The 25,275-nt window shown below is 42.4% G+C and overlaps 1 protein-coding gene across 1 annotated transcript in view; it reads left to right on the top strand.

Annotated features, from left to right (window-relative positions):
• The first annotated feature begins 2,135 nt into the window (after positions 1 to 2,135).
• The window catches only part of tpcn2 (two pore segment channel 2), an 80,003-nt gene continuing 56,863 nt past the window's right edge, over positions 2,136 to 25,275 (top strand). Inside the window, exons 1-5 of the mRNA XM_030410831.1 lie at positions 2,136 to 2,191; positions 9,169 to 9,245; positions 14,863 to 15,040; positions 15,209 to 15,325; positions 19,625 to 19,731. Of these exons, the coding sequence (XP_030266691.1) occupies positions 9,211 to 9,245; positions 14,863 to 15,040; positions 15,209 to 15,325; positions 19,625 to 19,731 (437 nt within the window). The 5' untranslated portion in view covers positions 2,136 to 2,191; positions 9,169 to 9,210. The remainder of the gene's footprint in view (positions 2,192 to 9,168; positions 9,246 to 14,862; positions 15,041 to 15,208; positions 15,326 to 19,624; positions 19,732 to 25,275) is intronic.

The following is a 25,275-nucleotide window of genomic DNA, read 5'->3' as shown; positions in this document are numbered from 1 at the left end:
GAACTGTTTTACCATCATGCAATTATTTTGTATTAATATATTTATGCTAAGTAATTTAATGACGGTCCCTAAATCAGTCTCCAACGATTCAGCGCGAGGCTCTGGGAGGTAAGGTAAATGTCATCCTGCTGCCGTTGGACCCGAGTGAATATACGCCGAATATTCCGCAGCAGAATGCTAGGAAACACTGACACATCAGATAACCTTCCACAACGATTGCAGGCTCTTTGGTGGATCTTTGCTTTGAATGAAGTTCCGGCGTGACAAATGAATGGACTACTAGCGGAGTGACATGAAGACATGAATCAGAGGCACAAAAAACGTTGACAGCGGTGGCCAGTCATTATGTTTACCAATACCCGACCCATGCCTTGCGCACACACATTTTTCCCATTTGTTTTGAAATATTTTAGATCTGATAAAAAATAATGAGAATAAAGATATATATATATATATATATATATATACATATATATATATATATATATATATATATATATATATATGTATATATATACATATATATATATATATATATATATATATATATATATATATACATATATATATATATATATATATATATATATATATATATATATATATATATATATATCCGATCCCTGATCGGGATGTAATGTCCAATTCCGATCGAGTCTGAAACCACGTGATTGGCCCCGATTTCTGATCACGTGATCGGATCAGGACATCCTTAGTAGGGGTGCACCGATCCGATATTAAGATCGGATATTGGGACCCAATATTGACAAAACAGCTGGATCGGGGATCAGAAAACTGAACAGATCCATGGGCCAGTTTTTTTTTTCTCCATCGCAGCACATCCTACGTCATTCGTCAGCGTCAGTGTGTCGCATGCTGGAAGAGCACTAGTTGTTGTTTGACCAACTTTTTATTAGTTTATTCTCAGGTTCAGCTGCTATGTTCTATTTTGGATTCCTGTTTGCAGGACGTTGCACTTACTCATGTCACATTTCTCCGCTGATTGGCTGTTAGCCCCGCCATCAGTTGTTAGCCTCACCGATCAGTTGTTAGCCTAGCAACACTAACTTTCAAACCGACGTACTATGTGGGCTGTCCATCATTGCTCTGTTGGTAGTCGCTCCACCACAACCTCAGCGTTATTCACTGCCGGGCTGCTTTGACGCTCTCCTCTGCTGCTGCGGTCTTCCCAGCTCGCAGCGATGTTGGATGGTCGCTACTCCGCCGTTGCTGGCGGGGTCGTCAGGTGTTCAGCACAGGAGCACCTGGACCTCTGCTGTCACTTTACCCCAGGCTTCATCGCTTGGATTGGATCTCATGGTCTCCTGCGTCGCCCCCGCTGTGTGCACGGAGCCTCCAGACGCTAGTTTGTACTCGGACGGTGCTACTGACTTCGGTGCTAGTGTTCCCTCCGTGCTGACTGACAGGCGCTCCATTTATTCTTTGTTTTGTTTGTTCCACTTTGTTAAGTGTCCTTGGGTACCCTGACAGGCGCTATATAAATTAAATGTATTATTATTATTATTATTAATGTTACACATGTTTACAATGTTTGGTATATGTTTGATTATTTTGTCTTAGTTAGGAAAGTAATGTTTAGTTAGGAAAGTGTGGTGCCTTTAGTCTCTTCCACATGGTGTAAGGTGGACAGTATACAGTTTATTATTAATCCAACAACGGTATCGGATCGGTATCGGGTATCGACAGATACTCAAAGTCCAGGCATCCGTATCGGTATCGGGACTGAAAAAGTCGAATCGGTGCATCCCTAATCCCGAGTATTTTTTGTGTGTTATTAGAGATAAACTACAGTTAGAAAAAGCAAGCCAACCTTTGGCAATTCCCAATTTTGCTTCAAGAAAAAATAAACTTTCGTGTCAGCTCCCAATCCGACCAGTTCTTCAGAAAACAACTTCTTAGAGATGGGTTCTCATGTTTATTTAAGTCAGAGGACATACGCTGTATATTGTGTTGGTTGTACAGTTCTTCACTGGGTGAAGGTACAAACGGTGTTTCAGGAGATTGAAGATCATAGTGTTCGGAGCACTGGGATATGTAAAGATTTGTGTTCATTCTGCTTCTGAGACAAACTGTTCAGATGATCGTACTGCTCTCACTTGTCTCACTTTCCACAGATGATGAGGACCTCTACATCCAACAAGCTGTTGTATTCATCGAGGACGCCATACAAGTCAGTGCAATGACTTGCCAAACTTATTTTTGTATTGTAATAAGAGAATTTAAGTTAAAATTCAAAAGTATTAACAAAATACAATATAATATTTAAGTATTGAAGCTCAGGGATCTGTTTTAATGTCCTTAATGCTCATCTTCCACGAATTTAAATTATTGTGAGATGTTTTGATCTCCACTGTATATGATAGATGAAAGGTATTATTTATGTACGTATCATAATTGCTATGTCTTGTTGAACTTTGAACACAACTCTAAATTTTGAGCTTAATGTGAAATGTATGCTTCAGTCAACTAATTTACCCGGCCAAGGACAGACTCTTCTTTCAGCCAAAAGATTTGCTAAAAGTCATGAAGTAAGGACGTCTACAGCTAGGGCTTTTATGAAAATTAAACATTGATCTACCCAGATTCATCATTGGTTATACATTCTTTTATGATTAGACCTACAAAAGAGAAGAGCAGAGAGACTAACTGATGTTACAGTGTCCAGGCAAGAACTCTTGATCTGCTAAGAGTGTACTACTAACACTTCTTTCAATGACATAATCAATCTGCATTAAAGGGGTATTCTGGTGTAAATTTAATCCATGTTCTAACACACCGTGACACCGAGTAGGACCCCCCCCTCGAGAGATAAAGTTTGCAGAACGCTGACTCACGTAGGTTTAGCATCCTCAGAAATGACCGCACGACAACAATACACTGCAGTAAATGGATCCAACTATAATCAGCCACCAAAAAGCCACAAAAAATGCTCTGAACAGCACCAAATTTCGGCAACAGTACAAAAAGGGTCTCAGCACATAGTCCGGGGCATCTAACCTCCGCTAGGTTAGCTGGATTTCTATTGTGAAGCTAAAAACAGATTTCAATTCTCCCCCATCAGCTTCCGGGTCTGGGAAGTCCCCACGCGACGATTACCGAGTGCAGTTATAAATGCTCAATTCCGTTCTTTTCCCTGTCCGCTCTCGATAGTAACTCTCATAAACTGGCAGGTAAGACACATATGAACTTTGATTGCTTTTGATGGAGTCATAATCATACATTTTCATCCATGAGCCGCGAAACTCTACTGCACTCGGTAATCGACTCGTCAGGACTTCCCGTCAACAGGAAGCTGCTGCAGAAGAGTGATACATTTTGTCAGCTTTTTAGTAGAAATCCAGCTAAGCTAGTGGAGTTTTAATGCCACGGACTATGTGCTGTTTGTCAGGTTCATTAAGTATTCCTGCTGTTAGTTACATTCTTATGGTCAGAGCAGGTTGTTGACTCAGTTTTTAGCTATACAGCAATTCCAACCTCATGTCAGCTTTGAAAGTTTGAGGTTATTCATGAAAGCTTTGCTGTGTCCGTTATGTACATTAAGTTCTCACTAAAGTCCAAAAGTTACTTTTGAATTATGCCTGCTTGGGTCCAAAAGCAAGACACAAACCAAAGAAGCATGGATAACACTGGAGGAGACACGGCTGACACGAGGAAACAGAACAGACAAACTGACAAAGAGAGAGGAGAAAACAAGGACTTGAACAGAGAGTAACAACTGATTGTACACTCGTGAGCAGAAAAAATGGTGGGAACAAATACACAGGAGGATAATCAGGGACAGGCAAAACTAATCAGGACAATCATAACAAGGGAAAACAAGACAGGGGGCAGAAAGTAACACATGAGGATGAACCTTACCAAAAACGTTACTAAACAATAATAACAATATCATAATAACTAACTGAAAAAACCCAAACCATGACAGTGGTAGTAACATGGACAGGATCCTTCTCCAAGGGGATTCCAAGGGGAATGAAGGAGGAGATTTTATTTGCTTGTCTTATGCTAAAACAATGAACTGTTCTGTTGATGATGATGTTTGATGTATGAGACATTGTGCTGTCCTGTGCTCTCCTTGATAAGGACAGAGCTCCTTCTATTGGGATGTACCTGTTGTGCTGAATGTGGTAACCTATAAATTAAATTAAATTAAAGCTACAAACAGCAATGAACGGGCCCTCGCAGTCCAAGTGAGGAGGGGCATGCTGCTGTTGGGGCGTACCGCATACCCGGCCCCATTGTCTGATTATTGCGTACACATCTCTTAACTGTCTGTGTTTCGGACAGTGCAGGAAGGGATAAATGTCCTGTAAATGTGCTATAAATTTCCTATGTCCAACATTTGGTGCTGTGACTATGACTGTATGTTGGCCTATGTGTTCAGGGCTGGACTCTTACCAAACATGTGAAGTTTGGTTCAGATTGGAATGAGGAAGACGTTCCTTTATGATTTGGTGGCCTGCTCCTGCGGATATTCAGTATTCAGTGCGCTGAAGTCAGAAGAGCTCTCTGCAATCTATATAAAAATAATATGGACTACAGGTGAAAAATCCCGAATTTCTGGCCAGTTGTGTGTTGATTGGCGGCGACGCTGTCGGAGGGTGTGCTCACATTTTTAGTAGCATGTCATCTTGTAATGTATGAAATGGAGGAAAAAACCTATAAATGTCATGTAAAAAGGATGCATGTCTGAATTCCTGTGTCCAGTTGGTAGCGCTATGGATATGACACAGTATTGATGCATGGAGGTATTCAGGGCGAAATCATACCATGACACCCACCATGTTCGATGTAGGCGAAAGCTTTTGATAACTTTTCATGTGCAAGATTTGAGGATGATACTGAGTTAAATGGAAGTCTGTGGTGTTCAATCTGTAGGAGGAGTTCGTTAAAGTACGAGGAATGGAAATGGATCAAAATGGAAGTGAAATGGGAACTTTGAATCAAAATGGCCAACTTCCTGTTGGAGTGACAGTTTGGTACCCCGGATGTTTTTTGTGCATCTGGTCATGATACATATGCATGTAGGAGGAGGAGCATGGATTTTTAATATTCCAGGGGGTGCTATAGAGTCCCCTGGTAACACCTTTCATCAGCTTTCCTCATGAGGGCATTGGCAATAATTGTAGCAAGTTTTGTATTAATCCGACCGACTGTGGAGATATGAAATGCTTAAATTTAAAGAGCTCCACCTAGTGGTAATCGGGCACAAATTTACACAGAGGGGGTTCATGGGGAAGTAGTCATCTGAGTTTCATGTCATTCGGACTCATCAGTGTGGAGATATGCAACATTTACAGTTTGGAACGAAATCTGCCGGAAGTTGTTATTTAATAACTTGAATATTGTTTGAAATATCAAAATTCTTTTAATAACTTTTTGTCAGGAGGGTCCACAGATGCTGTGTGCAATGTTTCGTGCAAATCTGTGAAATCACCTGGGAGGAGTTTGAAAAAGTAGGTTTGTGACATTTCGCGAATTTGCGGAAATGGGCGTGGCCTATATCACGAGACTCAACACAATTGAGGGAGCGCGTGGATATTAGGGCTGCCCGATAAATTGAATTTTCATTGTCATCGCAATATGAACATGTGCGATAAACACATTGCAAAAGACTTCCTGACACGCGATGAATAAGAAAAATCATTTTGTTTACATGCGGCATGCATGCACCTTGAGCATGGCAACATTTAGCCTATCAGACAGAGCCCTGGATACAAGGGCCAATCAGATGAAGCCCCAGCTAAGCCTAGCTACCCTGACAAAATTAATCGGATCAGTTCGGTGGTGGTTGCCAGGTTATGATGGCTGAGGGATGAGAGAAAAGCGATGGAACTGTGGTCGATGAAGACCCTGTGGTGAAAAGAAACAACACTTCTGCTATATGGACTTTTTTTGGATTCAGGAGAGACGATGTGGTACAAACACAGGTACTGTGTAAAACATGCCAAGCAGTTGTTGCAACTTCTAGATTAAATACAACCAACCTCCATCACTACCACCTGCAATACAACCATTAAGACCTACATGAACAATTAAACGTTAGCGTTAGCCATCATTAACTGTATAGTTGATAATATGCAAACTTCAATATTTGTTTATTTATTGCAAGTTATATCGTCATCGCAATATTAACAGTGTTATCGCACATTGCAGATTTTCCTCATATCGTGCAGGCCTAGTGGATATAAGGTTTTTGAATGTGTGATAAAGCATATGGGAGTTATAAGGCAAAACGCACTTTCCTCGATTTCACCTAGTGGTGGAAATTGACAATGAAAATAGATTGTAAAATCTTTGGGCAGGTGTGACCTGTATTCCAAGTTTGATGAGTTTTGGGGTATGTGAAGGCGGAGGAGCTGAAGGCTGTACAGAAGGAGCTGAGGAAGAAGATCAGAGAGAGGAAGAACAGCTACAGGAGGAAGATGGAGAACCAGCTGCAGCAGAGAAAAGTCAGTGGAGTCTGGACAAGCCTTAAAACAATCTCGGGGCAGAGAACTGCAGACCCCCAGGCTGCGGGGGATCAGACATGGGTGAACGACATGAACCTATTCTTCAATTGAGATTGAGGAGTCACGTGCCGATTTGGGTTGATTTGGGCGGGGTCTGAGCCGGTCGGCCATGACGGTAGGGGACGCTTTTGGTTGTCAGGGGCAACGCCTGCAGAACTTCACAGAGGCGCGACTAAACAGTCCAGTGCTCTTTAATTTTTGCGCATTTATTATTTCGACAGGACAGAGACGGATCTAAGAATACAAGAAAGAAAAGGAAGAAAGTAAAACAATGCAAAAAGATAAGGCGAAAGAAAAGGGACCTGCGATCGAAAGTAAGGTCCTTTCTTCTTATTGCAGCCAACCAAGCAATCCGGTGTCTCCTCGTCAGGTCAGAGACTTGCTCTCCTTGATGCTGTGTCCATTTCGGCAACCTAAAAAACTGTATCCCATTGTTCCTATGTATCGTGTCAAGGTACTGGAGCAGTTTTTAACGTAGCAGTGACTTCCAGGTATGGTAAAACAGTGCAGAATTGTAAAAACCTCCTCTGCTACCGAGTTAAGAACACACGTAAACAATCGTGTTTTGCCGCCGGCATCCTGCCATCATGGCGGAAAGGGGGAAGATCCCGCAAGATACCGTGATATCAAGGGAGGGGCTCTGTACCATGACGACAACTCCTCACTCTCAATAGGTTTGATCAGACACCCACCCATCCCCCGGCCCAGTCATCTCTGCTGCCCCCCACCACCTCTTCCAACCATTCCACGGCTTTCATGTTGCAAACTCCCCCCACTGCCCCCCCTGACATTCCGCCTCCCCCACATCCTACACTCAGCCCCCCTGCTCCACTTTGTCCCTCTCGTCTCTCCAGGTGTGAAATGAGTTGAGGAAGATGAAGGTGAAGAAGGCTACGGGTCCAGATGGGATCAGCTCCAGGCTCCTCAAGTCCTGTGCAGACCAGCTGTGCAGGATTGTGGAATATATATTCAACATGAGCCTGAAGCTGGGAAAAGTGCCACTGCTGTGGAAAACCTCCTGCATGGTACCTGTACCAAAGATCCCTCACCCTAAAGACTTCAACAACTACAGACAGTTGCTCTCACTTCACACCTGATGAAAACTCTGGAGCGGCTGGTCCTCGTTCATCTCCGCCCTCTGGTGGGTCCTTTTATGGACCCGCTCCAGTTTGCTTATCAACCCAGCATCGGAGCGGACAACGCCATCATTTTCCTCCTGGACAGATCACTGTCTCACCTGGAGAAGCCTGGATGCACTGTGAGGATGTTCTTTGATTTCTCCAGTGCTTTTAACACCATTCAGCCTGCACTCCTGGGGGACAAGCTGGAACTCGCACGGGTGAACTAACACCTCACATTCTGGATCCTGGATAACCTCACTAACCGGCCACAGTATTTGAGGACTCGGGACTACGTGTCGGACACAATAATCTGCAGTACAGGGGCCCCACAGGGAACGGTCCTGGCCCCTTTCCTGTTCACCCTGTACACCACAGACTTCACCTTCACCTCACTGCCATCTACAATAGTTCTCTGACGACTCTGCTATCGTCGGCCTCATCAGGGACGGGGATGACAGAGCCTACAGAGAACTTATTAAGGACTTTGTGGACTGGTGCCAGCGGAACCACCTCCAGCTCAACGCCGGGAAGACCAAAGAGCTGGTGGTGGATTCCTGCACGCACAAACAACTCTGCACACAGGTGAACATCCTGGGAACGGACATTGAGATAGTGACATCTTACAAATACCTGGGAGTTCACCTGAACAATAAACTGGACTGGACTGATCACACTGCAGCAACATATAAGAAAGGTCAGAGCAGACTGTATCTGCTGAGGAAGCTCAGGTCCTTTGGGGTGCAGGGGGCACTCCTGACTTCTTTCTATGACTCTGTGGTGGCATCAGCCATTTTCTATGGAGTAGTCTGCTGGAGCAGCAGCATCTCTGCAGCAGACAGGAGGAGACTTGATAAACTTATCAAGAAGGCCAGCTCCACCCTGGGGTGCCCTCTTGTCTCAGTGCAGGTGGTGGGAGAGAGCAGGATGATGGACAAGCTGTCATCGCTGCTGATGCAGGAATCCCACCCCCTGCAGGTCACTTTCACAGCACTGGGCAGCTCCTTCATCAACAGACTGATACACCCTAAGTGTGTGAAGGAGAGGTATCGCAGGTCCTTCCTTCCTGCTGCTGTCAGACTATACAAAAAGCACTGCTCCATATAGACCTCAACCTGTACTCTGCACTGTGCAATAACAAACTCATTTCATCACCCATATTTATTATACATATTTAAAATCTGTATATTAAAATTACTGTCCATTCTTGCACTATATCATGTAAATATGTATATACGTCGATTCAATTCTATTTTCTTTTTTTTAATTATCTTGTCTATTATATATTGTCTATTTTGCTATTGCTCTTGTTCATGTAATATTCTGCTGCTGCGAAAAACAAATTTCCCCATCCGCGGGACATTGAAGGATTTCTGATTCTGATTCTGTTCAGGCAGTAAAAAATGCAATCATTTGGGACAAAAAAGTTGTCACTACAAAAACTCTGTCCTTGGTGTTTTCTTTTCTTTTTTGCCTTATAATACTCATATTACTAAAGTTTGTCTGGTTGCTCATAGTACCGGTCCATCAACCACCGGGTCGATGCCAGCTCGCTCCGCATGTATCGATGGTACTACTCCAGGATATGCCAGTGGTAAGTTCACACCTTCTAACAAGGTAACAACAAGGTTATTTATCTGTCATTATGTAACTCAGGGTTGCATTATGAAGTAAGAGTTTGTAGTTCCTTCATACAACACGAACATAGAACATACATACAGTTATTTATATGTATAAACTGTATACATAAAACACGTATACTGCCAGGAAATAATTCTGTAGTGCATTTTTAAAAGACAGTAACAGTGATGATTGTCATATTCATATTAAACATTTGGCATCAGGTAAACACTGTCCATCCACTTTGACTTTATGTGAACACACATCCCATCTTAAAACCTTTTGAATGCATACATATATATGTCATGCAACTGGGTAAAGTTACCTACCATTTTTAATTGTATAAATATTACGGTATGAGAATGAAGCCATTAATTAATGTGTGCATAGTTTGCTCATATGACCTAAATATATTATTATTTACCTGCTTAATTAAAGCATACACTTAAAACATGAGTGCTATATATTTACGGCATTTCAGATTTCCCGCTGTCAAATTTATCATAAAGCAACTGTCAGAATAACTACAGTTAATTATTGTAATTTCTACTATGTGGCTGAAAGTTTCTTAAAGGCAGCATCTCCTGCTGAAAGTCTGTCAGTGCGTTTACATGACACTCAAGAAAATCGAATTACAGTGTTAGTCTGACTATGATGGGATTTCTAAGATGCATGTATACACCTTAGTCTGACTAAAATTGGACCGGATTGGATTTCTCATAGTCGAATTAAAGCACCCAGATTATTCGATTTATAGTCGCATTACTCCTGCATGTATATGTTCCAGCGGATCGGATCGTATTTTGCGTTCTGCGCAGGTGTGACATTTTTCCCAGGGGCCGTGAGCCGGAAGTAGACAGACGGCGGTGGCGGCAGCGTCTGTCCTCCGAAATCACCGCAAGAAAGAGCGCCATTGTCCATCTAGTTTGTGTAATTATCATATACACCATATACGAAGTGTACAAAGATGTAGCTTCGTCTCGCTCTTCGTACGCCATCTTTCTTGAATGCTGAGGCAGCTGGTGACGTAAGGAGGTCAGCCGGAGGTGGCCCTGTTACCACTAGTTGAAATGGGTACAGCGCCACCTAGCGTACCGGGATATGACATGCTCCGGCCAATAATCCGATTATATCCGATGTATACTCGGATAATTCCAGTTGTCTGATTGAGCAGCATAGTCGAACTATGGCTGTAATCTGACTAAGCTGTGCATGTAAACGCACTGAGTGTAGAAAGCTGAGAAACTACTCTGAGGCTGGACTGTTTTTTTTATCCGCCATTGCTTTCACTGAAAACTTCTAGCCTTGATTTGATTAAACAGAAACTTAGTAATTATAGAAATGTCTAAATTTCAAGATCATGAAAATGTGCCAAGCTGCCATGTGGTGACTTAATTTCTAACTCCTATTGCAGTACTGGAAAGTAGGGATTTAATGGTATGAAAATTTCCCACCACGGTAATAGTGACCAAAATTATCGGATCGGTTATCGGTATACCGCGGTATTTTTAGAATGTCTTCAAAATGTTGAAAAAACACTGATACGCTGATAAATTGAAATAATTTCACCAAGATTTATCTTTAAGATAGATTTATTATATATTAAAATAGTCCAAAACCTTAACAAAACACTGCAAAATCAACATCAAATAAGTATAAAAGAAAGTATCAAAATTGTGCAAAATAAACCTTAAACACAGTAGTATGAGATGTACTGGCAGCAGCACTCGATTGGCCAGCAGGTTGGATAGTTTTTTAGATCAAAACAAAAAGGATTATTGTTAAAGGATTATGAATACTCTATGTTGGCTCTTATATCTTTCTAGACACTTATATTCACCATTTTATATTATTCTTTATATATAGTCTATTCGACAAATAATCCACAAGTATTATATATTTCTGATAATACTTCTATATATTGGCTGTCTGTCTGTCTGTCTGTCTGCCTGCTAGTCTGTTGTCAATGGACTCGGTCAATCTGATTGGTCAAATGGCTGCTGAGCCACAGGTAGACGCTGCTCCGGTGAATGAAGCTGAGATAAAAGTCAGTCATCTCAGTCAGTTTGCATTCACCAACTCAGTCCACCCAGTACGTGTTTGTTTCAAATCCTCCTCACTGCAGCTCTGCATCAATATTTGGGGAATTATTAGGTCGACTATTATTAGGTCGTTTGAAAAGTTAAACTTATAATTAATAAGTGGTTCAGATAACGTGCCAAATCACACATCAACTTCGTTCAGTTACACCACTATTTGGTCAGTTTAGATTAGTGACAACAGCAAATTATACAGAGAATACACATACATCATGCACCCAAGCTTAAGGTTAGTTTACCTTGCATTTGCTGAACAGCTGAGGGTGATGGTTGCGCAAATGAGTAAGTAAATTGGATGTGTTGCCGCCCCTCGCAACAACTTTCTTCTTGCAGCTCCTGCAGATAGGGCTGCCATCCAAGGATGGTCAAGACCAGCTGTCCCTGAGCATTCTTATAATTACCAAAACACACCCAGACTTCAGATTTGGTTGTCTTTGAAGGAGGAAAAAATGCCTTGAGGGCCGCTACTATCACGTCCTCCCTCCGCCATGTCTTCTACGCTACATAACAGGTGCAAGTTGCTCGATGCGCATGCATAGTGGGACTTAAGAAGTATCTTGTGAGTTTTCCACACCGTGGCGGTTACCATGGTAATTAAAACTGAAACGGTAACCTTCACTGTCGGGAATTTTGCCATGGTTTACCGTGACATGGGTAACTGTTACATCCCTAGGAAGGCACTGAAAAAGCTATTGGAAAAAAACAATTTGTTCAAGGGAATACACAATACCTATGACAGACTTGAGTGAAAAATCAGTAAATGGATCAGATTACAAAAGTTATGTTAATTAAAAGTCGAGCATATAATGATGCCTCAAAAATCAAGAAAATTGTGTTTGCTTGCTACAACTATTTTTTTGATTGACTTTGTTTTATTGAATCTCACAGTGTCAGAGTACAGCACACTCAGAAGAGACAGATTGAAAGACTGCAAGTGCAGTGACAACAATGTTGTCCCTAACTGGCTACTTACATACCAACACTGACTGAAGACATTTTTCACGACAGACAATTCTACATATTTTAGTAGGAAAAGCTTGGCTGGTGTCTCTGCAGGTTGCCTGGGAGCCTTGTATTGACAACAATGTTATTGCCCTGATTCCAAAAAGGCTGGGAGTCTGTGTAAAATGTAAATAAAAAATTTACAAATCCTTTTCAACTTATATTCATGGTATCCTAAAATGTGAATTGGGGTTGTTGATTAATTGAAAAGTTATTAAGCTGCTTCCCCTGTCTTCAGCTAAACTAAATGTTTCCTGCTTTCTCTAGCATGATATGTTTTGCATAAAGACATAACAGTGGTATCAAGTCTTTTTATCTGAGTCTCGTTAATAAGAAAACAGTGGAGCTGTTAAGCTCAATAATCTTGCTTTTTGTGAAAGAAGCATGAAACTTTCAGGGTTTGTTCTTGATGACCTAAGCTTTCATTTAAGACGTGGAGGCATCCTCAGTTTGACCCCTGAGGTCAACTAGAGGTCACTGACCTCTGTAATATGTCATTTTAATGCACCAAATTGTATATGTGAGTATCTTATGATCTAAATGTGATAGAAATGTAAACCAACTATGTATTTGCAAGCTTCTGGGCATTAGGAACTCATTTATGCCATTGATAGCACTCTAAGAGGTCAACATCATTAAGTGCAGTGAAGGATACTAGGAATGTGAGTGGCTTAAGGTAAGACACAATAGGTGAATAGGGTAAAAAAATTAAATGATAGATATCACCATGAAACTTTCACAGCTGATTACTCATGTTAAGAAGCTAAGAAACATTTTTTTGCAAGTTTTTGGTATTTTAATGTTTAAATATGCAAATGAGGCCTTATCTCATTAAAAATGCGCTAATTTGTATACATTTTAAAAAACAAAATCAGATCATGTGATAAAGCCAGGCTCAAAATATTTTTTTCATTTTGTTGTCATATTAGATGGGGAAATAATTACAGAGGTGTTTATGGACATCTACTTCTGTTATCCTGTAAATCAGAATATACTGTCAATAGCCAAAGTTTTTAGAAATAATCGCTTTCCATGAGGGTTTTCGTGTAAATGAGAGGCCAAACCACGTAGAAATATCTGCGTTTTCCCTTCGTGTAAACGGGATCTTATTTTCCCACAGTTCTGCGGTACAGGGTGTGGCATGGGTATGGTCTCAGAAGTTCCGGCACTTGGGATCCTAAAAGGTTGTGTGCTGATCTCTCTCTCTCTCACTTTCTCCTTTGACTGTCCAACAGTACAGAGCGATAAGCAGCAGACTAGCAGTACCTCATTGATGTCCAACTGACACAAAGCACAAAGATCCCAATTCATTTGTGATTTGGGTTTCTTGGGCATAGGACATTTGTCTAAGTCTACTAGCACATGACGTTTAGCCATGATTAGTACCTCAACACAGGCTATAGGCTACAACACACCTCACACTCTAGCTAACCCTAACACAAAACCTATGACACCCGTAACACACGTAACACAGATGACACACTGCTCACACATAGCTAACACTCCAAGAAAGAAAGGTTAGCAGATGATTTTTAGTTGAGGTTAGCAAATTTATTTTGAATGAGCTTCAAGAAAAGATTCAGTGGCACAATTATACTACTGAGGCTGCTGTTTACAGGCTACAACACACACCTCACACTCTAGCTCTATCACACGTAACATACATACTGGCTTTATCACATGATCTGATTTTGTTTTTTAAAATGTATACAAATTAGCGCATTTTTAATGAGATAAGGCCTCATTTGCATATTTAAACATTAAAATACCAAAAACTTGCAAAAACATTTTTTCTTAGCTTCTTAACATGAGTAATCCGCTGCGAAAGTTTCATGGTGATATTTATTATTTAATTTTTTTACCCTATTCACCTATTGTGTCTTACCTTAAGCCACTCACATTCCTAGTATCCTTCACTGCACTTAATGATGTTGACCTCTTAGAATGCTATAAATGGCATAAATGAGTTCCTCATGCCCAGAAGCTTGGACATACATATTTGTTTTACATTTCTATCACATTTAGATCCTAAGATACTCACATTTACAATTTTGTGCATGAAAATGACATATTACAGAGGTAAGTGACCTCTAGTTGACCTCAGAGGTCAAACTGAGAATGCCTCAACATCTTAAATGAAAGCTTAGGTCATCAAGAACAAACCCTGAAAGTTTCATGCTTCTTTCACAAAAAGCAAGATTGTCCATATTTTAAGAGCTTAACAGCCCCACTAAAAAGGTACATAACAAAATGTCAAACCATTCCTTTATCAATGTGGACTTGAGGATTGTAAGTGGGTGATAAAGGATACTGAGTAATTTTAATTTGTCACCACTTTTTTTGAGCAAAATTTAACTTTAGACAGCACTGTATGGAAAGTCTCATCAACACACTTTAGCTAAATGAATACTATGTTCTCTTGTCTACGCCACATTTCTGTCATGCTTACATCCACTTGTCCATCCACTCACCCACCTCTCCCTGCCCTAGGGGCTTGGGCCTAACCATTGCAATGGTGTTGTTGCTGGCATTTGTTGAGCGACCGTCCTCCCTGTCCATCTCCTCGGACCCCTGGCTTCGCTCTCCACCCTGGGAGCCGCCCTGTGGTTTAACTGAGAGCATCGAGATGGTCTGCCTCATCATCTTCTCTTTTGATCTTGCTGTCAAGGTAAACATAACCAGAGTGGAAAATATTTATTCCCAGGATACTGGTAGCTGTCGATTAACAAGGCTTAGCCACGTGAATTCTAGTTAATCTTGCTGCTTTTTAAAATTATTTTCCTACTATTGCCAGTCTATCTGTTTGAACCACTGCCACATTCTGTTTCGTCCTCAGAGCTACTTGATTGGCTGGGAGGAATTCAGAAAGAGCAAATGGCTGGTTGGCTACACAGTAGTCATTTCGTTCTCTATCATCGACTGGGTGTTGTCTGTCAGCATGGTGTGTGATGAGGTGAGGTTGTCCCCTGTTATGATTCATACCAGTATTTGCTACTTGTTTAACTTGCAGAGTCAAAAGTAAATAGGACAGTACAACATAAAACAGACCATGCTGGGCAGCATTCAGTAGGATACATGAAAAACATTCTCTTGACAACCTCAGTAGAGCCGTTACGTGATAAAAAAAAGTCCTGACAAGATGCAAGTCCACATCACAAGAAAATCTAATAAACTAAACTAGCAAAGAACACTATATCTTAATATGAAAGGCCAAACCTTCTGTAAGTTTAAAGTTTTTATCATTCATCATTAATGCTTTTTATGCCAACAGTCCTACGTACTGCATCCATCCCAGTGTGCATTTCACATCAACCAGCAACAACAAAGAAGAGTTTTAACCAGGGTCCTGACTCTTAAAAATGTTTACCTACAACTTCAAAAGAATTTATTGAATTAGGAAATTAGGAATTTGGATTTCAAATATATCATTGATTTATTCATTCATTTATTCAACCTTTACTTATATAAATATCAGTGAGGGTAAGCCCACATTTTCAATGTTGTCGAGAGCACAAATAAAAAAACAGAATGGGTACATAAAAAAGTTAGTGGATAAGAAGCAATATGATAATAATAATAATGATGATAATAATAATAATAATAATAATAATAATAATAATAATAATAATAATGATAATAATAATACATTACATTTTTATAGCGCCTTTCAGGGTACCCAAGGACACTTAACAAAATGGAACAAACAAAACAAAGAATAAATGGATAAACAAAAAATACATAAAAGATAAAAATAGAAAAGTTGATTGATTTGGCTGGATCTAGAGCTGATAGGCCTTATTAAGAAGATGGGTTTTTAAGTCTCTTTTGAAAGTCTCCAGAGAAGTCTGTTTGCGGATTTCAGCTGGGAGAGTGTTCCAGAGAGTGGGGGCTGTCACACAGAAGGCTCTGTCACCAAAGGTTTGTAGTTTGGTGTGAGGGATGGAGAGCTGGTGTGTGCCTGATGAGTGCAGCGTCCGGGACTGGGTGTAGGGGTGGAGGTCAGACAGATATTGGGTGGCGAGGTAATGGAGAGATTTATAGGTCAGGAGGAGAATCTTGTAGGTGATGCGTGATTTAACTGGGAGCCAGTGAAGGCGGATGAGAGTGGGGGTGATGTGTTGCCAGGCTTGGTGCAGGTGAGGACCCTGGCAGCAGAGTTCTGCACATACTGGAGCCTATCCAGGTTTTTGGAAGGGAGCCCGGACAGGACTCCATTGCAGTAGTCCAGGCGGGAGGTGATGAAGGCATGGAGGAGGGTCTCAGCCACAGGTTCAGAGAGAGCGGGCCGGAGTCTGGAGATGTTTTTGAGATGGTAAAAAGCTGGTTTTGTAATGGATTTTATGCGTGATTGGAAAGATAGTGTGGAATCAAGGATGACACCCAGGTTGCGGACTTCCGTGGATGGGGAGATAGTGCAGCCGTCCACGTCCAGGAGAAGATCTCCAACCTTCTGGAGCAGCACCTTGGAGGCCACAACCATGAGCTCTGTTTTATTGGTGTTTAATTTGAGTAGATTTGATGTCATCCAGAATTTTAAATCATGTAGGCAGTTGACGAGTGACTGTGGGGGTAGCTGGGTGGATGGTTTGGTGCGGAGATATAATTGAGTATCATCAGCATAAGAATGGAAGTTGAGACCATGTTTGCGAATTATCTAACTAAGGGGAAGCATGTAGATAGTGAAGAGGAGGGGTCCAAGCACAGAGCCTTGAGGCACGCCCTGGTTGACTGGAGCTGGGGTGGAACTGGAGTCTCCAATTGTGACAAACTGTCTCCTGTTTGTTAAATAGGACTGGAACCAGGAGAGTGCTGTACCGGTGAGACCAAGGTACAGATAGGCGGGTGGGGAGGATGGTGTGGGAGATTGTGTCGAAGGCTGCAGAGAGGTCCAGGAGGATCAGAATACTGATGTGGCCAGAATCTGCAGCGATGAGGAGGTCGTTGGTGATCTTGATGAGGGCAGTTTCTGTGCTATGGCGTGCCCTGAAGCCAGGCTGAAGGGGTTCATAGGACTCATGGTTGGACATGTGCTGCTGGAGTTGGGCAGCAACTGCTCTTTCCCGGATTTTGCTAAGGAAAGGAAGGTTGGAAATTGGCCGGTAGTTGTGTAAGTCATCTGGGTCCAGACCTGGCTTCTTGAGGATGGGGGTAACTGAAGCTGTTTTGAAGGTGGACGGTACAATGCCAGATTCTAGGGATGAGTTGATAATTTCCATTATAAGGGGGCATAGGGCAGGCAGTGAAGACTTCACCAGAGTTGTTGGCATGGGGTCCAGAGAGCAGGTGGAGGCTTTTGCCTGGGAGACCAACTTAGCTACAGAAATAGAGTCCACAGGAGAGAAGGAGGAGAGAGAGCACTGGGGCAGGCGAACAGTGGGAGGATCAGCTATCTGTGTCAGAGGTGTATGTGGTAGGGTGGTGGCAGATGCCAGGAGTTGCTCATGAATGGTAGCCACCTTTTCCTGGAAGAAGTCCAGGAACTTGAAACAGAGGTCAGGGGGCACCAGAAAGCTGGTGGACATCGAGAGGGCTAAGGAGCCGGTTAATGGTGGAGAATAACATTCTGGGGTCCAATGAGAGTGGTGTAGTAGTTTGTTTTAGCCTTGGAGAGAGCTTCTTTATAAGACCTAATGTGGTCTTTGTAGGCTTCATGGCGGATGGTGAGGCCAGATCTTTTATAGAGCCTCTCCAGGGGGCGACCAGTAGTCTTAAGGGTGCGGATTTCAATGGTGAACTAGGGGGCAGAATGGGTAAAAGTCCGGGTTTTAAGGGGGCAAGGGAGTCAAGACTCCAAGAGGCATGAGTGGGACCTTTAACATGCTGAGTGATGTTGAAACAATCCAGGAGTGACAGGAATTCAGAGGCAAAGGGGCAGCTGGTGGAGTCCACGTGGATGTTGAAATCACCAAGCAGGAGTGTAGATGTAGATATAGAGCAGATGGAGGTGAGTAGTTCAGACAGCTCAGACAGGAAGGTGGAGGAGGCTTTTGGAGGGCGGTAGATGAGGACAACCTGCAGCTGTGTATGCCCAGCCAGAGAGAAGGCTGCACATTCAAATTAGGTGACATTCAACACTGGGAGTTGTTTAACCAGGATGTCGGCTCGATGTTTGACTGCCAGCCCACCACCACAGCCCTCAGAGCGGGGCTTCTGGATGTAAACATAGCCTGTGGGAGTGGCTTGATTCAGAGTCAAGAAGTCCTGTTGATGCTGCCATGTCTCAGTTAGGCAGAGAAAGTCAATTTTCCTGTCTGTGATGATGTCATGGATGAGTTGTCCTTTGTTGTTTAGTGAACATGGATTTAGCAGCATGAAAGCGGCAGTGTTGTTCACAGATGCTGATGCAGTGGCTGTGGAGGAAACAGCACCATTCACACAAGCCAAGGGTCTCAGATAGCTTAGTCTGCGCACCTGTGGTTGGTTTAGATGGCGCCTGTCAGTCAGCATGGAGGGAATAGCATCACCGCTGTCAGCGCTGCAGGGAAAAGCATTGTCCTTCATAAACTTGCGTCTGGTGGCCCTGTGCATATAGCGGGGGCGACGAAGGAGACCAAGAGATTTAATCCTAGTGATGGAGTTTGGGGAGAAGTTACAGCAAAGGTCCAGGAGCTCCAGCGCTGAGTATTTAAAGACCTAATCAGCAGCGGCGGAGCAGCGACCAACCAACATCTCCGCAGGTCGGGGGAGACCACAGCAGCAGAGGAGAGTGATACAGGAGCCAGGCGGTAAACAATCCTGAGGTTGTAGTGGAGAGAGGACCCACAGAGCCCACAGAGAACTGAAAACGCCGGTTTGGAATTTAGCGTTGCCAACGGTTAATTAGCTTGGCTAACAGCGGGGCTAACAGCTGACCAGCGGGGCTAACAGCTGACCAGCAGAGAAAGAGGAGTCCACCAGAGCCAGATGTTCAGGTGTGCAGTCTTCAAAGTTTGTAGCGCAGCTCTAGAGCTTGTAAAGACAGTTTGGCTTTCATATTTCAGCAGAAAAAGTAGTTTTGTTGTGGATGGAGAAGCGGCGATATTCACACCAGCGTCCTCTCGCATCCGGTTGCGATGATGTTAAATGTTCTGTTAAATGGTCACCACGGTCATCCCAATTGCAAATCAGGCAAGAGCATTTAGCATTCTTACGAGTTGCACTCCCAGGTTAAACTTGCTAAGGTTTGTTCCCAAAGATGTGACTTCATATATATGGCTTGTCACAAGGCCCCTTACATTCAAAAAAGTGATCTTATCTTTTCTTTTTTCAATAGAAACTGAGAATAAGAAGACTGCTCCGGCCGTTCTTTCTCCTGCAAAACTCTTCCCTGATGAAAAAGACTCTGAAGTGCATTAAGAGGACTCTGCCAGAGATTGCAAGGTATCTGATCCCTTTACACTGGCAGGATTTACCTAAAATCTGTTGATTTATGAAACATACACCAGGTGATTTTGATTTGGGAAATTATTTGAACAATGTGGTCATAAGTAACAATTACAGGATCATGGCATATACTAAAATGTAGGGTAATAGCCGTTTTTATACTGGGCAGCAAGCCACCAATTTGGCTGTCTGTTTTGCGGCTTGGTCTGCAGATTTAGACAGAAGGCGCTAAATTGGGGGTCTGTTTTGGTACACCTCAGAGGGTACACTTTTTCCACATCCATTGCTATTATATGGACCTGTCCCAGTCCAGCACCGAAATCCTGGTTCATTCATTTGTCACTTCCTGCATCGACTACTGCAATGCCCTCCTCACCGGACTCCCCACCAAACTCATCCACAGACTGCAAATCATCCAGGACTCAGCTGCCCGGATTATCACCCGCACCAAATCATCTTGACCACATCACCCCTATTCTCATCCAACTTTACTGGCTCCCTGTACAATACCACATCCACTACAAAAACCTCCTCCTCACATACAAAACTCTCCACCATCTAGCCCCCACCTACCTCTGCAACCTCCTCCACGAATACAGCCCCTCTCGCACCCTCCGCTCAACCTCTGCTGGACTGCTAACCATCCCCACACCACGCCTCAGTACCATGGGTGCCCGAGCCTTCAGCTGCTCAGCACCCAGACTATGGAACTCTCTCCCCCCACACATAAGACAGTCAGACTCCATCGCAACATTCAAATCCAAACTCAAAACCCACCTGTTCAAACTGGCATACTCACTCTGACTGGTCACTGTGCACTACACTTTTCTTTTTCTTCTTATGTCAATGTTTGTTTTTAATATTCTGTGATGTTATTCTGTGATTTTATGCTTTTATCCTATGTAAGGTGACCTTGGGTGACTTGAAAGGCACCATCAAACAAATAAAATGTATTATTATTATTATTATTATGTAAATCTGAGCCGTTGATGTGCCGGCAATTGTGTGAGATGGGCGGAGGTGTTGATGATGTGCACTGTTGTGCAGTCGGGAAGTTTTAAAACCAGGAAACAGCTGATCACAGCAGTCAATCCATCACTTCATCCGCAGCAGCAAGATGAGCAACTGGAAAGCCGCTGAGATCCGGGAGATGCTAGTGTCTCCTCGGTCTCTGTAGCTGTCTTTGTTGTCCACTTGTTGTTGTAGCGGCAAGCTACTGACAGTTGCTACTTTCAAATAAAAAGCCCCCTGCTAAGCGCCCAGCTCTAAACTCCAATGGGGTGCAATGTAAAGCTCTTATTTTGAAGACAAATTAGACCTGCTTCACTGTTAAGGCTCAACTTTGTGCTTCTTGTCACATCACATGTTTATGCCTACCCCAGTGACGGCCAAATGGCGGAATATTACACCTCCCTTTTAGATAGACAAGGCGGCACATTGCAGCCTTTACCTTGCTGCAAATGTGCCACCGTTTCTATCTAAAAGGGGCTAACAATAGCACTGGTGTAGATGAAATCATAAAGCAAACTGGCTCACTGAAAGTGTTAGGCAAGTTACCGCAGAAATAACTTCATTGCCAATTGGAAAAGAAATTGCATTACATTGTTAACTAGTCAACACAAAAGTAATTAGTTACATTGCCCATCAATAGTATGGTAATGCAGAGCTGAGGGGGCTTGATCAGCACAGTGAATTTATACAAAGTTCAGAGTGAAACCACAGTGAAACTACATGTTCAGATGCTCAGTTCTGTAAGTGGGGTGGCCGGCAGCGAAGGCATAGGCTGGGACCCTCTGGAGGCCAGTGGCGAAGCCTGTTGGCAGATGTCAGCCTGGGAGCTGACGGGGGGCCACTGGCAGGTGTCGACCAAGCCACCGACTGAGAACCACTGGCAGATATCGACTGGGCCGTCGACTGAGAACCACCAGCAGATGTCGACTGGGCCGCCGACTGAGAACCACTCGCAGATGTCGACTGGGCCACCAACAACTGAGCTGGAACTCTGGGCAAGCTTGGCACCGGGCAGTGTTGGCAACAAAGCGACTTTTCAGACCCCTCTAGCAACTTTTTTCACCTCTCCGTGTCCAGACTGCGAAATTGCGCTTTCACAAAGTCGCTGCTGGCTGATCTGATATGGAAACATTTTTTGGTCTAAAATAAATCACTGCACTAATACGTTTATTTGTAATTCTAAACCTAATAACATAATTGTTTTTCATTCTGTTTTTGTCCCTCCCACAACGTTATTCCTCTCTCCTACAGCGCATTACAATTAAATGCACATTGCCAGTTATGCAAATTAGTCGATGCCATTATTTCTAGAAACTTTTAGGACTGCCAATAACAACCGTCCTTACTGAGGAGGTGGCAACAGTGGCTCCGGGGCGCAGCCCCTTCGGCCTCTTAGCCCCTTCGGCCTCTTAGCCCCTTCGGCCTCTTAGCCCCTTCGGCCTCTTAGCCCCTTCGGCCTCTTAGCCCCTTCGGCCTCTTAGCCCCTTCGGCCTCTTAGCCCCTGCTACTAGTCCCATGGTGCCTGGAAACTCTCCCAATGAGGGCCTATCAACCAGTACTCTTTCCAAATCAAAAAAGGCCTAAAGCGCCTCCATCAGCTTTATTTTGCCATCTGAAAAAGCTGACCATGTGTCTTGAATGTCTACAAGACTACAAATAATCACAATTTAAGGTGAAATGAGGTGAGGACCCAAACGCAGACACACACGGGAGGCTGGATAGGGGAATAATTACACAAAGCTGAAACTACAAAAGCCAAGAGAACAAGAAAAACTAAACGAGTCACTAGGACACAAAGCAAAGTAGCAACTTAAAGCGAAGACAAAGTGCAAACAAAAGCAAAGTACAAATCAAAAGAGAAAAGCTGGTGGAGAACACAGGGTGAACATGGAGGGAGACAGACCAAGACGCACACAAGCTAACACAGGCTAACAAGAGCTAACATGGAGAACGAATGTGAATATTTTATAAATATATCTGTTTTTCACTAGGGTAACTAGACAATGTCAGGTGACAGACAGTTGGAACCCTTTGCTCCGTCCCAGCTCCGGCAGTCCTGAGCCCTCCGGAACAGATATGCAGGACATCTATATCTGGAGGGTGCTGGAGCATGACGCAGCAATTCAGCTGAATTTTACACTGAGCAGACAGGAAGTCAAGTGCCAAAATAACAATATAACATCTGGTTACTTTCCAAAATAAAACACTCCTTGTTGACACCAGCACACAGATCTCAAAAAAGAGACAAACACAAGCTCTTCTGCTAATCCTTCGGTCGGGAACTATGGAGCAGGAAATATGACGATGCTTACATAGCCCTTGGGTTTACCGTGAACACAGTCGAAATGTGGAAAGACCTGTTTTTGTTTTATGCCTAAAAACTCTGGCAGCGGACAGCATGAAACCATTTTGATAATATCAAAAACTATTAAAAAATGTAATAAGAGCAATACTGAACTTAAACAATGAAATAATTTAAAAAGTGGCTTTACCTCAATTCAGAACACAGAGCACATAAAAAATGTTAAGATCCTACTTTCCTGCGTTAATGGATGGGCTGAGGTTGACCTTCCCAGAAAGCAGCAAGCCTCACGTTCCTCAGTCGCCAGGATGACAGCCAGATTATACCCACCGTACAGTAGGTTCAGTGAAGCAGCTGGTCTCACTTCTCCAGAGGAATTAATCCAGGGTAATATTAAATGTAATAAATCACTGGTGATTAATTATGCACTCGTAAATGGGGTACCACCTCTGTTGGTTTATCTATTGAACTAATCCAGAGGAAATTAATCAAATCCAACTGGACATTTTTAGCTTGAAGAGTTCAAATCAATTTCAAATTGATATATTCAATTTCATAATCTATATTCAGTCTCATATTCTGAAACAGTGATTTCTTTACACAGATCCATCGGTTCTCCACATGATTATATATGTTTATTTACTATATAATTCTACATTATAACAGGAAATGTAGAGATGGTAATGAGTAAAGTAATAAGATTATGTGATCGTAAGCGGATGGTGAAATTATGGGTCGGCTTTTATATATTAAATATTACGGGAGTAATTTTTAATACTAGCAAGACCCTAATCTCAATTCTCTTAAATTCATAAGTTAGTAGTCAGAAATTAGACACCAACTCATTCTCACGTGTGTGGATCCAGCTGTATGGAGACATTCAGTGGGATGTCCGCTTGAGTGCGCTGGGGGCAGAGCCGGTCGTGGCTTAGAACAAAAGTCTCTGTTTCGTTGGAAACCATTTGTATGGCTTCTGAAGCAGACAATTACTGCAACGTGTTCATCAATGATCATCATGTAGTCTTGATAAAGAATTTTTCTTCGTGGTTTCGAGTGGTGGTTCTTAAGTTCTGATTCTTAAACTAATTCAACTTCTTCTGGATCAGGCGGTGATACTTTAACAATATATTAAAAATCAAAAAGGTTAGAACTTTGTTCTGTTAAAAACTTTGATAAAAGTGAAGCAGTGATTCAATTCGCTTATCTTAGAGCTTGTCGAAAAAATAAAAATAAAGATTATACTTTAAAAAGAAAATAAGAGTGAAAGAGAAGAAGAGGAGAGATAGAGGAGGGAGAGTAAAGTGAAGAGAAGAGAGGTGCTAGGAGAAGTAAAAGGAAAGTGAGTGACCAGAGCATGTCTCTGTTTTTATAGCCCTGTAGCAGGTGCACCCAGGGGGGCGGGCTGACTAGGGGTGTTCCAACAAGGGTACCTCATGATTCGATTCTATTTCGATTATGGGAGCTTCGATTCTTCCATTATAACGATTGTCGATTCGATTTGATTATTGGTGCCACAATTCTTCGATTATTGCGATTTTTAATGCTTTTTTCCATACAAGATTGATTTTGTCTTCATCTGTGGCTGCATTTGTAAATAAATAGCCTATCAATGCGCGCGCTAAGGTTCTGGTTACATGTTTTTTGTTCTGGTCTTGCAGCAAAGCATCAACATTAATTAATTGATGCCAGATCATCACTTGACGCATCGCGTTGCATCGCCACATCAATGAATTGCACCCACCTCTAGGGCTGACAGCGTGATATGAATTTAGACTCACAAAACTTAATTAAACTACATTATCGTTTTGATGTTTAGAGATTGTGTTTCGCCTTTCCCAGAATTTCACTCTCACTTCAAAAATATTAAAACATGATTAAGGCATAAAACACTTGAATATACAGTAAAACCAAGGACTTATACATATTCCTTGTAGTTCTATTTTAACAAAACATGTCAGAGACATTTCACTGGTAAATAACAAAAAGGAATGTTATGAAAGTCTGTTCCACTCACCAAGGCTCACCAAAAGGGAGGGACTGGGGTTTTACCCCAAACCAAGCTCATTGAGCAATAAAATGTATCCTGGCTCAACAGTAACATCGAGAAACGTGGCAAACATCAGTTTTATGGATGTATCCTACAGTTCCTTAATAAAGTTGAATAATGAAGATGAGATTGAGTTTTCCTTGTTCGGTAACTGATAAAGCATCCTAATTATTATTATCGC

The sequence above is a fragment of the Sparus aurata genome, unplaced genomic scaffold (genome assembly GCF_900880675.1).
Source record: "Sparus aurata unplaced genomic scaffold, fSpaAur1.1, whole genome shotgun sequence".
NCBI classification, from domain to species: domain Eukaryota; kingdom Metazoa; phylum Chordata; class Actinopteri; order Spariformes; family Sparidae; genus Sparus; species Sparus aurata.
The sequence above is the reverse complement of the archived record's forward strand: the minus strand, read 5'-3'. Positions and strand labels throughout refer to the sequence as shown.